This window comes from Epinephelus fuscoguttatus, linkage group LG16 (assembly GCF_011397635.1).
Source record: "Epinephelus fuscoguttatus linkage group LG16, E.fuscoguttatus.final_Chr_v1".
In the NCBI taxonomy this organism is placed as follows: Eukaryota; Metazoa; Chordata; class Actinopteri; order Perciformes; family Serranidae; genus Epinephelus; species Epinephelus fuscoguttatus.
This window is the reverse complement of record NC_064767.1, coordinates 31,200,098-31,214,532: the sequence shown is the minus strand read 5'-3', so window position 1 is coordinate 31,214,532 and position 14,435 is coordinate 31,200,098. Positions and strand designations below refer to the sequence as shown.

The 14,435-nt window shown below is 42.1% G+C and overlaps 2 protein-coding genes across 5 annotated transcripts in view; both read left to right on the top strand.

Moving 5' to 3' along the window:
* LOC125903567 (kinase non-catalytic C-lobe domain-containing protein 1) overlaps positions 1 to 6,694 on the top strand; it is a 59,506-nt gene extending 52,812 nt beyond the window's left edge. For 2 of the 4 annotated variants that reach the window (XM_049600554.1, XM_049600555.1), the window contains exons 30-31: positions 175 to 332; positions 2,015 to 6,694. In XM_049600554.1, the coding sequence (XP_049456511.1) occupies positions 175 to 332; positions 2,015 to 2,243 (387 nt within the window). In that variant the 3' untranslated portion in view covers positions 2,244 to 6,694. The remainder of the gene's footprint in view (positions 1 to 174; positions 333 to 2,014) is intronic. The other 2 variants (XM_049600556.1, XM_049600558.1) reach the window with 2 other exon arrangements.
* A 3,098-nt stretch (positions 6,695 to 9,792) lies between these two features.
* On the top strand, positions 9,793 to 13,070 carry LOC125903579 (pinin-like). The gene is made up of 2 exons (XM_049600578.1): positions 9,793 to 9,859; positions 10,900 to 13,070. The coding sequence occupies exon 2, from the start codon at positions 11,157 to 11,159 to the stop codon at positions 11,667 to 11,669; it is 513 nt and encodes a 170-aa protein (XP_049456535.1). The 5' UTR covers positions 9,793 to 9,859; positions 10,900 to 11,156; the 3' UTR covers positions 11,670 to 13,070.
* Positions 13,071 to 14,435: the final 1,365 nt, after the last annotated feature.

The following is a 14,435-nucleotide window of genomic DNA, read 5'->3' as shown; positions in this document are numbered from 1 at the left end:
GGCTTTGAAATGTAAAGACGTTAGATTTATTGAAAATCCTCGTAGAGTCTTTCAGTCACATGAAACCGCTACATTGGACACGCTTATTACTGTGTCAAGCACCTGAGACTGGCTTAATTGGAATCATTCTAAATTTAAATTCTTCACTGTATGGATAAACTGCTCTCTCCTCAGGTGTTTCTGAAGAGTGACGACCTGTGTCTGATGGGAGGAGAGCACACAAGGAGGAGGCCCACCCTGCCGTCAGCGCACATCCTGGCCATGCACATCCAGCAGCTGGAGATCGGAGCCTTTACACTCACTACTGGGGCTTACAAGTGGACCAAGCTCAGGTGAGGGGGAATCTGGATCATTTTAGATGTTTAATAAGCTTCTATTGAACTTAAAGGATGGTTCAGATTTTTGAAGTGGGGTTGTTTGAGGTACTTAGTGTATTACCTACAGTAGATGTCAGTCGGCATGCCTCCAGTGTGGAGAAGCAGCAGGAGTACCGCAAATGGGGGTTAGCAGCAAAACACATTTTAGCCAAATAAAACTATCAGTTGAAGTGTATGTTATATTTAGAATATTTTCACTGCTTTACATTTCTGTCACACTGAGATTTTTCATTATATCGATCTCTTCAAAGCCAGACTCCATTGAGAAAAACAGTGATGTAACACCACTGAAGGACCTGCAGGTCCCTGATCAGTTAGTTTATTTTATTTTGTTACTTTGGTGTTTTAAAGGGTTAGTTTGGATTCACAAATGTCACACAGTAACACAAACTAATAACTAACTGATCGTCAACAGCATGCTCAGCAAGTTAAAATTTACTGGTTTGTTCATGGTCCAGTACAGTTAGCTATAGCCAGCTGCTATAGCCTTAACCTCCATGTTAAGAACTGTATCCAGATAACCAGGGCTGCCCTCTAGTAGTTGACCAAATGTTAGCTTACCAAAATTGATTTGTTTGATGATATAAAAACGAATATTCCATCAAACAAGCTTGCAAAAGATGTGGTTGGATCCGAGAAACTTTATGCTCCACAATTAAGTTATATAAATCTGTGTGAAAATCCTGCATTGTGCAACAGTTTAACTGCATTAAAAGCCCACTGAGTCGCCTCTGGGCAGTCCATGTTTTGGATAAAGAAATATTGTATTAGCATATGTTTTTAATGTCACACGTTCATTTTCTGTAATATGCCTATACACAAAACATACTAACACATTCTGATCCGTCAACATGACTCTTGTCTAATAACGAGACTAGCTGATCCCAAAACTGTAAAGGGAGCTCATCTAATTAGCTCTGCTTCGCCTATTCATAGCAACCAATATGTTTCTAACATGCTCAGTCCCCTCCCTTCCTCCAACATTACAACCATGATTTTACTGCATGCTGGAATTTGCGCCTGTTTTATTTTTTTTAGAGGTGTGCTATATTACTGCCAGTGAAATTATCCTGATACGTATCCTTGCAGTGACACAATATAATAACAGGTAGTGTCATTAACTGCAAATGAGCTCTCTCCCCCATCCCAAGAATCCATCTATTACAAAGTCGGCCAACTCGCTACTAGGACGCATTTTCCTGTGTCCTTCTCCTCCACTTCAATATGGCTGACCAGATGCTGAGGTCACAACAAGTGGCGGTTGGATGGTAATGGCACAGCTGTTGGATTTGGGTTGTTGATACGGGTGCCAGTGTAGCACCAGATGGTGCCTGTGGGATGGGGTTTGATTGGAAAAGAGGTTTTGGGCCAGATGCTGAGAGGGGACTGGCTATAGCCAGATGCTGGGGTCAAGAGATCTAGCAGGGAAAGGCAGAGACACAGCTGGTTACTGTGGACCCACGGTTATCCCTGCTTTCTCCAAATCAGGTCACAGCAGAGGCTGATGATGCTGCCAGGATGGAAACTTAGATATAATATGCATCTAGATATACATTCTTTTTATGCTTTCACTTATCCTTTTGTTTTTTATTCTATTTCATGTTGCTCCGTCCTCACACCTTCGTCCTTGGCTCAAGGAGCATAGCAAAGGTTGTGAGTCAGGTCCATGCCTTCCAAGAGGCTGTTTACCCCTACAGCCCGGACCGAGATCTGCAGGCCTACCTTCGGCGCCGCATCATCCGGTTCGCCACCTCTGACATCCACCTCTTGGCCGCTGACAGCGATGCCAACTTCCAGCAGTCCAGTGAGCGGCAAACACGGAGGATCCACGACAGGATGAAGAGGGTTAAAGCCACTTTCCAATGAGCCCTCCACCAGTCACATGTCACAGCCCAGAGCAAGACACCATCACCAGGTCAACACTTCATGTCCAAGTTCAAACTGAGGCTCCATGGCTAAGCAACAACCCTAAGATGCCTCTGTTGTCTTGGCAGCAGAGCCTTGTGGACTGGAAAACTTATTCTGCAGACATATGTTCACGATCTGTCACATGCCCTTTAACTTACGTCAGCTCAGACTCCCAGGCAAACCTTATGTAGGGCTCACACCCTGAAGATGAAACAGGTTTGTTTCTCTCACAGATCTGTTTGGTTATGATGTTAGCATTTTACTTCCACAAACAGAAGTGATGTTTATGATTTGCAGTGATTCTTTCGCAGCTCATATTTTGACATTTTCTATCATTATTTGTAGATTGATCTGTAATTTAACTGTTAAGGCCTACTACGTGGACTGAACATGGCAGCAATGTAGATCGTGTGTCCAACATAACAAAGAGGGCAGCTGCATGAGACCTTGAGACCCCCAGGGGCCTCCAAAAGCCACATATTTGCAGTGTAGCAATGTGGTTATATGGTCAAATGTACATTTGTTTAGGAATATGCACCACTAAAGTACAACTGACACAATGAGGGCCTTTAGGTGGAATCCTGCTTCTGAGCCAGGGCTCTAAGAATGTCTGTCCATCAATCCGCTACTTTGGTCCAGGCTGAAATATCTCAGGAGGTTTGTTACATAGATTTCCATGAAATTTAGTACAAATATTCATGGTCCCCAGAGGATGAATTCTAAGGACTCAGGTCATCCCCTGACTCTTCCTCTGGCTGACCGTGAGGTTGACATTTGTGGTTTTCAGTGAAATGTCTCGTCAAGTATTGGATAGATCGCCATTAAATTTGGTACGGATAATCATGTCCCAATCAGGATAAATATTAGCATGCTAAACTGCTAAACCAAGATCATGAACACTAAGCATTAAGCTTAAAACCGCTGTATCTAAGTATAGCCTCACAAAGTTTGTGTAGCTGAAGACTCTAAAGCTTTGTTTCCGCCAAGCAGTTCAGTTCAGCTCTGATTGTTACACATTACACAGTTAGTTTTGCATTTCCATTGTCAAAAGTTTGTTGACGGTAGAAGTTGCCATTTGTTTGTAGGCCAACACAAACAACAAACTCGCTGACTTCAAGACAAGGTCTTGCTGAAATGCAAAATGATTACTGGTTTTAGGACTCATTCCTGTACCACTCTATGGAACCACTCCATCCTGTTTTTTATTACCCCTCTGTTGAGGTACCTAGTGCACCGGTCCGATAGAAACAGTGCACTGGTCGAGAGAATCGTCACTCTTGCTTGATGAGGATTGAATGCACAAACCCACTATTTTTAAATACCCCATCGATTGTGACAGAGAATCTTAACACACTAGCCTGGTCTCTCTTTTTCTCCCAGAAAAGATCAGGGCACAGCCTCTATCTATGGACAATAAGTGAAACGCGGATGCTCCTTTGCATTGTCAGTGAAAAGGAAATACAGCAGGAGCTGAATGGAGCAGTTATGTGTCTGTTACCATCCTGTAACAACCCAGCCTAAATTTAAAAGTACTGTAATAGACCTTGTCTCAGATGTGAGGCTTAGAAAGCCTGCACACAGAATATCTCTACTGTGCACACAGACAGTAATCTCCTGAGCTCTATGCCCCCTAAGTGCCACTCACACTGGCCAAAACAAGTGTACAGGGGCTCACGCCAATATAGATCACCACAGAGGAATTACACCCCTTTAGGGCACTGCAACCAAACACTGCATTGCAATTGACTCCAGAATAACAACCTTCTCAGGGCACAACACACCATACTGCACCACAAACACACCTGTGCTATCAGGGCACACATGCAGCAACCCCGCAGGATTTATTTAGGCACCTTTAACTGTTTGCCCCCACCCTGGTACTCTGGCTCTTAGCTGCTCTTTAAAATCAGTAACATCTGACAATAAATTACACCAGCTATAAACAAAGCAGCAGCTCAGGGGTCTGAGCTTTGGCGCTGGTCCGGCTTCAGTCACACTCTGGTGTGGAGACAACCAGTGGTCCAGTGCAGTGAGGCCTCCCCACAGACAGCAGGAGAGCCCCTTCACAGGCTGGAGAGCAGACAAAAGCACTCCAAATTCCCTGCTAACTCTCCCCTCACGCAGGAACGTCTCCCTGACCCCACATACTATCTTCACCTTCTTCGAATGGTACCCGCCCCCGGTTATGAGTGCACAATACAGCTGGCTCGGCTGGACTTCTGCCCTGTAACGTTCGCCGAACACTCCGCTCTCCAGAGACACATGCGCCCGCTCACTCTCCTACTTTCAATACTTCTTTGTCTAAGACACTCCCTCCCACAGGTGCAGTCACTTCCTCTCCTCATCTCATGTGCAGTCACACATCCTGCTCTCTTCCGCCTCCTTCCCTGATACACAGCATCACTCACTACAGTACCGTCTTGGGTGAAAATGCAAATCATAGTGCCTAAAATGAAACTTAACCCTAAAGTGTTTGATGAAAATGTGACTGAAGGGCTGGGTTATTTGAGAAAAAAAGTAGTTCCTACCTCATGTCTCACCACATTGGAAGGCAAAAACATTAAAGCTAACTTGAATGGCCACCCTTGAACACATAGCGAAAAGCCTGCCATCACAGAGAGGGGCAAGAAACCATAATCATTTAAACATGGAGTTAACTGTGCATAGTTCCAAACTGTGTCTTCTGGTCATCATTCAGTGTTGGAGTCAGTGATACACACTAAAAGTGACAGAGACAGTAGTGTAAGGAATGAAAAACGAGATCTAGAGAGAGAAGTTGAAAGCCTGGCTCCTCTCACCTCTGCACACCTGGCCACTTACTGTGTGAAGTGGAGGCGAATGTTGGACTGTCGGTTTCAGAAGGTTACAGAAATTGTCGGCTGCTGAGTTCTGAAGCTGTTCAACCATGCGACAACCGGTTCTGATGGTCTGGCGCCTTGTTACTGACTCTCGAGGCCCTGTCTTAGAAGGACCTTGTGTCAGGATCTAGCTTCAAGACTTTCATCATTTCAGCTGATACTGTGCTTATAAGGTGCATATTCCTAAATTAGATTACATGTAATCATATCACTACACAGCAAACCTGGGAATGTGAGTCATTTGAGCAGAGGAACAGTGTGCATGTGGCACAGAAAGGGGGGTAAATAGGGCCCAGCAGCGAGGGTTTCCCCCAGGCGGCCTAACAGGTAAATCCATCCATGTCAGACATTCAGATAAAATCTATTTGATGTTGCTGAAACATGTTTGACTTACAGGAAATGAGATGCATAATTTGTTAAATTTAATAAAGGGTTTATTGATCATATATTTTGCTAAACCTGTTTGTTTACCAATTAGGAGCTCACCAAATGAGATTTATACAACTAGATTGGTAACTTAATATCTAATATTAACCCCATTCAAACAGCACAGTGTGAGATAATTGCATTTATTACCCGTAGTGTTTTGTGAAGGGTGAAAGCGAGACGACTGTCCCGACAATACCTTACCGTCACAGAGAAAATGATAGAACATAATGAGATGTCAGTGTGCAAAATGTTATTTGAGGAATGATGTTCAGTCAATGTCTATTTTTCTATTTTCCTGCCCGCTCTTTCTCTCCATGGTCTTCTGTCGTGAGACGCACCGTGGAGATGGAATGTGACGTGCTATGAAGATTTGCTTAATTTAGCCAAATAAATGAGATTTTATAAGCCCTCTCTTGCCAAAGCGTATTATTGTCAGACAATATCTATGACAGAATGGCTGTGTGGCAGGTTACAGTCCCGCTACATCTGTCAGGGGAGGTGAAAGGTGGTGGGAGGAGCTGAGGCTGCTCTTCCTGTCCTCCTGTAGGGATGTGCATGGTAATGACTGCATAGTGAAGTTAATGTGCTTTCTGGCATTTCCTCCTCTTAATTATCACCGGAGGATTTGCTGTGGTCTGGTGGCTCCATCATATTTTAAGCAAGAATACTAAACCTAACCACATGGATATGTTCTCACCTGTCATGATATTTGGACATATTCATTATCAATGTATTTTGTTGACATTGGCTTTACTTGCTCAAGACTGTGTGTGTAAGAAACAATCAACCCACTGTATAGAGAAGTAATGAGGTGGTAACCCCTTTGCCTCAAACTGGGCTTGCCTATTTGATAAAGGGGATTTTGTATTTTATATGAGCTGTGCACTTGTTCTAAATATTTAGGGGCATGTGCCCCAGAATCTACACCTGTTTGTAGGGGGTACTGCTGTCTAAACAGTACTGTCAACTCCAACACAGATACTTAAAGTACATTAAGCCAATAAAACTGATGAATGCAGTATACTGTTACTTACAATGGAGTGTGTGGTATTGCTACTTTTACTTAAGTAAAGGACCGACTTCTTCCATGGATGACTTTCATATGTCTTGTATTGACTTTTAATGGCTTTTTGTATCTAACATTTAATGCTTAAGTTGCACTTGCTTAGTGTTTGTGTTTATAAAGGTTTTATGGTATAAAATAATTCTTAGTTTCTTAAGGCTTTAATGTCCTTTTCCTCATCATGGCCCAGAAAGTGATTAAGGGGACACACTAATAATCAGTCTTTCAGAATAAAAGCACTTAGCTATAGCCACAATTAGCACAGTGTGCATGAACCCTCCCCCACCCTCCAGTATATTGATTAAAAAAAAATAACAAAAAATGTGGCTATGCAACAACAGACAACCGTACTGCTGTCTAAAATAATTATGAGCAAATGTAATTATAATCAAATATAAAGTAGACTAATTATCATTATCATTATTACTGCTGGTTCTGGTATTACAGTGTGCTGCAGATCTGTGTGTGAATTGTCCAAGTGGTGTTGCCATACCTCAGCAGAAGCTGTTACTGAACTGCTGGTAGGTACAGTCACTGTCACACTGTGCTGTCATTACTTTTAGATGTGTTATAAAATGGAAAACTAGAATATGGGTGTCACAGTGTCACGTAGGCTACATTAATGTTGTGCTGCATGTGTAATCTATGTAGACATTAGCTGTCATTCATTGTATATTCATAAAGGTTAGCTGCACTTTGCTCTGATAAATAATATAAAATATAGACTAATTTGATTTATTTATTAATTCTATTTTATTTCATTTTATTTATTGTATTTTAGTGTCAACACTGGGTGGATCTGGCAGATTTTGTTCCCCCCAGTGTTGACCCCATGGCTACAGCCTTGCTACATTATAATGCTAAGGGTGGCTATGCTTTGATTTATAATGTTTAGTTATTTATGCAGCAGTAATTAGCCTACACAGAAGCAGCAGCTACACTGTCATAAAAGAGAGAGAGATGCTAATGAAATTAAGTGAAAAATAAAAGACACAGGTAGCCTAAAAATAAAACTAAGATATGAACAAATATGAAAATATAACTGAATAATGTCAGTCTTTCTGTCTCAGTCACGCGCACGCGCGTCGTGTTTCTATGACATCAAATGTCAAATCAAATGACATCAAATGTCATAGAAACAGAACGGTGACCCTGCCGAGGTCACGTTTATAAGGCCTTCAGATCATTGTGATCTCTCACTTTGCACTTGGATTTGGACCAGAACCAACCTGTGGAAAGATTACTCTGAGATTTGAGCAGAAAGCGAACTTTTTGGAAAACACTTTTCAACCTTTCGGACCACTCAACTTTGCCGAGAACCCGAAGATGGCTCCCAGGGACTTAGATCTGGGTAAGACAACTTCTAGATTTATTTTAGCATTTTAATGGTTGACACGACCTCTGAAATTGTTAGTTATCAGTTTAAAAGTTGAACAGTTCACAGCATTATTAGGTCTGTTGGAAAACTCCAGATTTGATGAAAACAGACGCTAACTTCTCATGATCACATTCGTTATCACACTAATTCACGGTTTGTCTGTAAACTGATGTATTTGATGGACAGGATGTATTAAATCTACCGGGACAGGTGCGGAATGTGTTAATAATTAATGTAGTGATTTGAAAACACCGCTAATTGTGTTTGAGGGTATCAAAATATTGACATGTGACAATGTGTGATCAGTTCTACTTAAAAAAAAATGGCGACCGGGCTGAATTTTAAACGTTATCAAGATGTTATCATGTTGTGCGCCATGGCAACGATGGCACTGGGAGCGAACGTCAGGACGTGAGGATGCACAGGTGTAATCAGACCAGGGCACGATGTCCTGAGTTCGTTTGTTTTGATTGTTGAAGCCTGGCTTTTTGTATCTTAGTGTCAAAGTATATCATATTAAATAAACCTACTTTTTACCATTCAATATTGAAATGCGCTTCGCTCCTTAGTGTGATATTTTGTTTGCAAGAGACGGATTTGTTATGTAACTGTGACTGACTGTGTGCGCGTCCTGCGTCCAGGATGAGATCACCTGCTACACGCACTGTGATTTGCAGCTCATACACTTTGAGAATAATGTGTTATAAACTTGTAGTTGGGTCTGCACCGAGCTCACTGAGGTATTTTTTGGATTTATGTTGCCATGGTGCACTGTACGTAATGACGCATGTAGTGCGACGCATGTGAAATACATTTACGCTGTTTACTGCAAACCATGGGCCGTGTTGTCATCACTGAAGTGATGTGGATTGATCACATTGTTACTGCAGCTTTGTTTGATGCTATATAATCCAGCATGAATTGATTATCATGCTGTCATCTGTTCAAACTGGAGGCTGAACTGCACAGTATTTGATATTACTGTTAGAAGGTGTAGCCCCTTGTGTGTTGGTGAGCTTTGATACTGATGTAGTGCAGCTGTATTTACCTAGCATATGTGTATGTTGGAGTGTTTTCCAGTTTAAATTTTGATTGCTGCTTATTTAATCCAAATATTTAAAGAGTGGCTTAATCAGAAATCCTTATAATATATGGCTAATACATTATAAGATAAGGGCTATTTTCACCCTGGTACAAATATCAACATATTGCTATTTGTACCGGGTACAATTAGAAGCGGATGCTATTCCTACACTGGATTATAGTGATGTGTGCTGCTTATACCCACCTTGGTGCAATGTAGGCTTCCCTCATTTTGTACAACTTAACTATTAGGCCCATCTTCTCAACCTCAACCCTCAGGACCCAGTTTAGCTATAGCTAATTATCCTACCATTACAATGCAACCATGCCAAGTGTCTTTTCCTTAAGCGGATGTATTGCTGTGCGTAGACCATACGCACGTCGCCCACGCCGTTGGTAGTCATAGACATATGGTTGTAGCGGTGTGTCTGTGTCACTCTGCAGTTACACCTCCAACACACTAGTCGGCAGCGGAGGTTTCTGTGAAGTGCTGTAGATGATTCAAAACACACCCAAAACACTCATTAAACTCGTCTTAATAGAGGCAATTTCAAACACAAGTACACAAATGAGCTTCAATCTAACTCCCAGCATTCACAGACAAACACGTGTGTTAATCCGTACACATTTTCCCCACAAATACAACATGCTAACGTTATTAGCACAAGCCTATGGCATTTTACATTGTATGAATTAGCCGAGCAACTAGCGATCTTTCCCTCTTCTCATATAAAACCAGGGACAACAGCAACATTCAACAACGGTAACGGCACACAGTTTTGCTCCATTACAACTCACAAAGTTCACTGACAAAACAGCTGTCCTGTACTAAACACGTTTTCCAAACAAATATAACATGCTAACGTAATTAGCACAAACCTATGGCATTTTACATTGTATAGGTTAGCCTAGTGGCTGGCGATCTTTTCCTCTTCTCATATAAAACCAAGGACAACAGCAACATTTAACAAAGGTGACGGCACACGGTTTGGCTCCATTATAACTCACAAGATTCACCGACAAACCAACTTTAATACTAAACAGGTTTTCCAAACAAATACAAAATGCTAACGTTATTAGCACAAGCCTATGGCATTTTACATTGTATAAATTAGCCTAGCGACAAGCGGAGGTTTCCTCTGTTCATATGAAACCTATAAATCCCTGAAGGATAAATCATACACAAGACTTAAAATACTATTTTAGTGGAGGCTTTACTGTCTTCACAGTTTATAGTTTCTTATCTGTGAAAGAAGAGTAAATACAAGCTTTGTTTCCACTGAGGGAAATGGTTTCAGTATACAGAAACAAACAGGAGGTCTGCATCAGTTAGGTTTTTTGTACGCGCAAAGTTTGTTGTCACACGTCATACAGGGGTGAAAATAGCCCAGTTAAGAGGCCAAGAATAAGAATAAGAATGAGAATAATCTTTATTGTCATTGCACAAAACAATTAAATTCTGTTGGAGCAGTCCTCCAGCTGCCCAGGCTTATAAAGATAAAAATAAGTAAAAACAAAGAGACATATATACAGTAGGGCACAATATCAAGAATATAAAATAAAAAACTGAGAAAGAAAGAAAAGTCCAAGTCCTTAAAGTGCCATTAGTACTGTGTGTATGTCTGTGTGTCTGTGTGTGTATTGATGTGAAGAGAGGGAAGAGGGCGGTGGGGGCTCCTGAGGAGTAGGGCGGGTGTGTGAGAGAGAGGGGAGAGGGGTAGAGTTCAGGATTTATTTATACTGGGGTGCAAATAGTCAGTCTGATATTATAATTTGAGTATTTGATTTTTTCCCCTGCCTCAGATGGCGTGTCCTTCGTCATCGAGTACCCGGCAGATGGCTCCCCTGAAGTCATCTGGATCCTCGATGATGATGAAGGTGAGGTTCAGGTAGGTGATGTACAGGTAGGTGACTTCATTCCCCAAGTTTACTCTGATGAAGAGGATGAGGCTGAGGAGGACTACCATGAAGACACTGAGGATGAAGACATTGACGAGATAGACTTTGACGATGAGGACTGGGATGTCCTGGTGAGTGACGATGATTCTGGGTACGGGTCCATGAGCGAGGAGGAAGAGGAGGACGTAGAGGATGAAGAGGAGCCTCCTGCACAGCCAGTGGAGCGTCCTGAAGATTTGCCCCCAGTCTCTCCTCAGTCTGAAGACTCTGCTCCCCCAGCCTCCGGCCTCAGCTCATCCACCAAGAGATGCAGGGAGGACAGCGACACACTTCAGGTAAGTGTGAAGAGGCAGAGGTGGATCTGTGAGGACTGCGACTGTGAGCCAAGACCCTCCACTTCAGGCCTCAGCTCTGCCACAAAGAGAAGCAGGGAGGACAGCGATACTCCTCAGGTAAGTGGGAAGAGGCAGAGGAAGACCTGTGAGGACTGCGATGAAGAGCCAAGACCCTCCACTTCAGGCCACAGCTCCTCCACACACAGAAGCGGAGAAGAGGACTACAGGAACTCTGCACCCTCCACTTCTGGCTCCAGCTCCTCCATGCCCCGAAGATATTGGCCGAGTTCTTTCCAGTACCCGAGGAGGCCCGATGACAGCGACTCCGATGAAGACTGACGGCCCTGATTGGGAAACCTTTGTGTCTGGAAGGACTGATAATGGCCCATGCAGCCTCTGTGTCTGGCGAGGCTAGCACAGCCCTCGGTAGCGTCTTGCACCAGGGCTTTTTATTTACATTTGACTCTTTTATTATAGTTGATATTGTTGGATGCATTTACCAGTGATTGGGTAAAGTCCCAGGCAGCCTTTGTGTCTGGCGAGGCTAGCACAGCCCTCGGTAGCCTCTTGCACCAGGGCTTTTTATTTACATTTAACTTTTTCCATTATAGTTGACACTGAGTGGATGTTCCAGTGCTAAGTTAATAATTATAATACATTATACTTATATAGCGCTTTCCAAAGCACTCAGAGACAATTTACAAATTCAGAGACAAAACAACAACAAAAAAAGGCAAGGAACAAACAAGAGAACAAATAAGGGATGAGCAGAAGAAACTGTCAATGATTTAAAGTGTTAAACAGGTGAGGCTTGAGTGATTTTTTGAATATGGAGAGAGAGGGGGAGTCTTGGACGGATTTGGGGAGTGAGTTCCAGAGGACAGGAGCAGCGATGGAGAAGTCCCTGTCCCCCAGGATTTGTGTTTTGTTCCTGATGGAGGAGGAACAGGAGGTTGGCATCGGCAGAGCGGAGTGTGCCATTGGAATGTGATAGTGGAGGAGCTCAGACAGGTATTTGTATGTTATGAGGAGAGTTTTGAAATCCTGCAGCTTAGGAGGAGAGGGATGGACGGAGGCGGGCGATGTTCCTGAGGTGAAAGAAGGCTGATTTGGTGATGTGTTTGATGTGCTGGTCGAAGGACAGGAATTAATCGAAAATGATGCTAAGATGTGAATGAGGTGGATACTGTGGAGCCATCGATGTTGAGGGTGAAGTTATGGGTGGATTTGGTGACTGCTTTTGGTACAATGATGATAATTTAGGATTTGTGGCAGTTTAATTGGAGGAAGTTGGTTTGAAGCCAGGATTTTATTTCAGTGATGCAGTCTGTCAGGGTTGAGTGGGTGGCAGTGGAGATTGTCTTGGTGGAGATTAGGAGCTGGATATCATCGACGATGCAGTGGAACTGGACACCATGACGGCGGATTATGTGACCAAGGGGGAAAGGTACAGGATGAAGCGGAGGGGACCAAACTGAATCTTGGGGGACACCTTGGAGGAGGAGAGCAGTGGGGCATTTGCAGTTATTGATGGAGATGAACTGAAGTCTGTCTGAAGTCTGATGGATGGAGGGATTGATGGTGTCAAAGGCGGCACTGAGGTTGAGGAGGATGAGAATGTTGAGGTTTCTGGCATCAGAGGAGAGAAAGAGGTCGTTAGTGATTTTAAGCAGGGCAGTTTCAGTACTATGGTTTGATCAAAATCAGGATTGGAATGTTTCATACATGTCACTGACAGAGAGGTGGTGTTTCAGTTGGGAGGTTACAGCATCTTTCAGTAGTCTGGACAGAAAGGGTAGGTTGGAGATTGGCCCGAAGTTACTTGGGATGTCAGGTTTGAGTCTAGTTAACAAGTGAAGCATGCTATTGTTATCTATTTTCCTTTATAAAGTATAGGTGGCTATACCAGAGAAAGGTGAGTCTATTCATGACAACATCCACACAAGTATTTCTGTCACTGACTAGTATAATAATATCACATTGTATTTTTGCCCACTCTGCTGCATTGTCCTGTGTTTTCAGGTGGAGGTGGATACAACAAACAGAGGGAAAGTAATTATTACTAACAGAAAGAAAAGTCTCCAAGTCTCTTTTTCTCAGGTATTTATAGGTGTACCAGATCCCCCCACACAAGATGCGACAGCGTGAAAGACCAAGACAGGACCAGATGAGAAGGATGGATGAGTCCAGGACCAGATGGATAGTGATGGGCGTCTTTCATTCAGTGGGTTCAGTAAGTAATCCCCTCACTAAGACTACAAAAGTACCATAGTGACATAAAGCGGTGCTGAGATAAAGTTAACTATACATATGTGAATTATTTTTATTACAGGAGCCTTGTGAAATATTATTCATTGATTATAATATCATTCCATGTATAGTTGAGTTCAAAAGTCTTCATTACTTGTGTTTCTGTTTTACAGGACAGGACTCCTCTGAGGTTTTGGTGCTCCTGGGGCAGCTGAGAGTGGACGTCAATCATCTCAGGTAGACCCCACGCCACAGCAGACCACTGACCCACTCTCAGCACTCGAGTGAGTCCAGAATGTCCCTGCACCTCCACCTCAACCCAGGAGACCACCCTCTTCACCCACCAGATGAAACAATGAGTGTCCTGTCTTCACCAGCTCAGAGGACGCTGTCAGTGACTGCTCCCTCTGTATTGGTGGATTCATGGCGCTCCTCACATGCACCTACAAACACACACAAATAGCTATTATAATAATAGTAATAATAATAGTAATAACAATAATAATAACAGTAATAGTAATAATAGTAATATTATTGGTAATAATAATAACAATCATAATAATAGTAATAGTAGTAATATTATTGGTAATAATAGTAATAATAATAGTGATAATTAAAATATAATAGTAATATTATTGGTAATAATAATAATAATAATAATGCATGAAAATAAGACAATAATTACAATAGAATATTTAAAAAACAATAATGATAATTATAATAATAATAATAGTAATATTATTGGTAATAATAATAATAATAATGCATGAAAATAAGCCAATAATTACAAGAAAATATTTAAAAAACATAATAATGATAATTATAATAATAATAATAATAATAGTAATATTATTG

Coding starts and splice junctions, on each gene's coding strand:
- LOC125903579 (XM_049600578.1), top strand. CDS start 11,157: ATGAGCGAGGAGGAAGAGGAGGACGTAGAGGATGAAGAGGAGCCTCCT.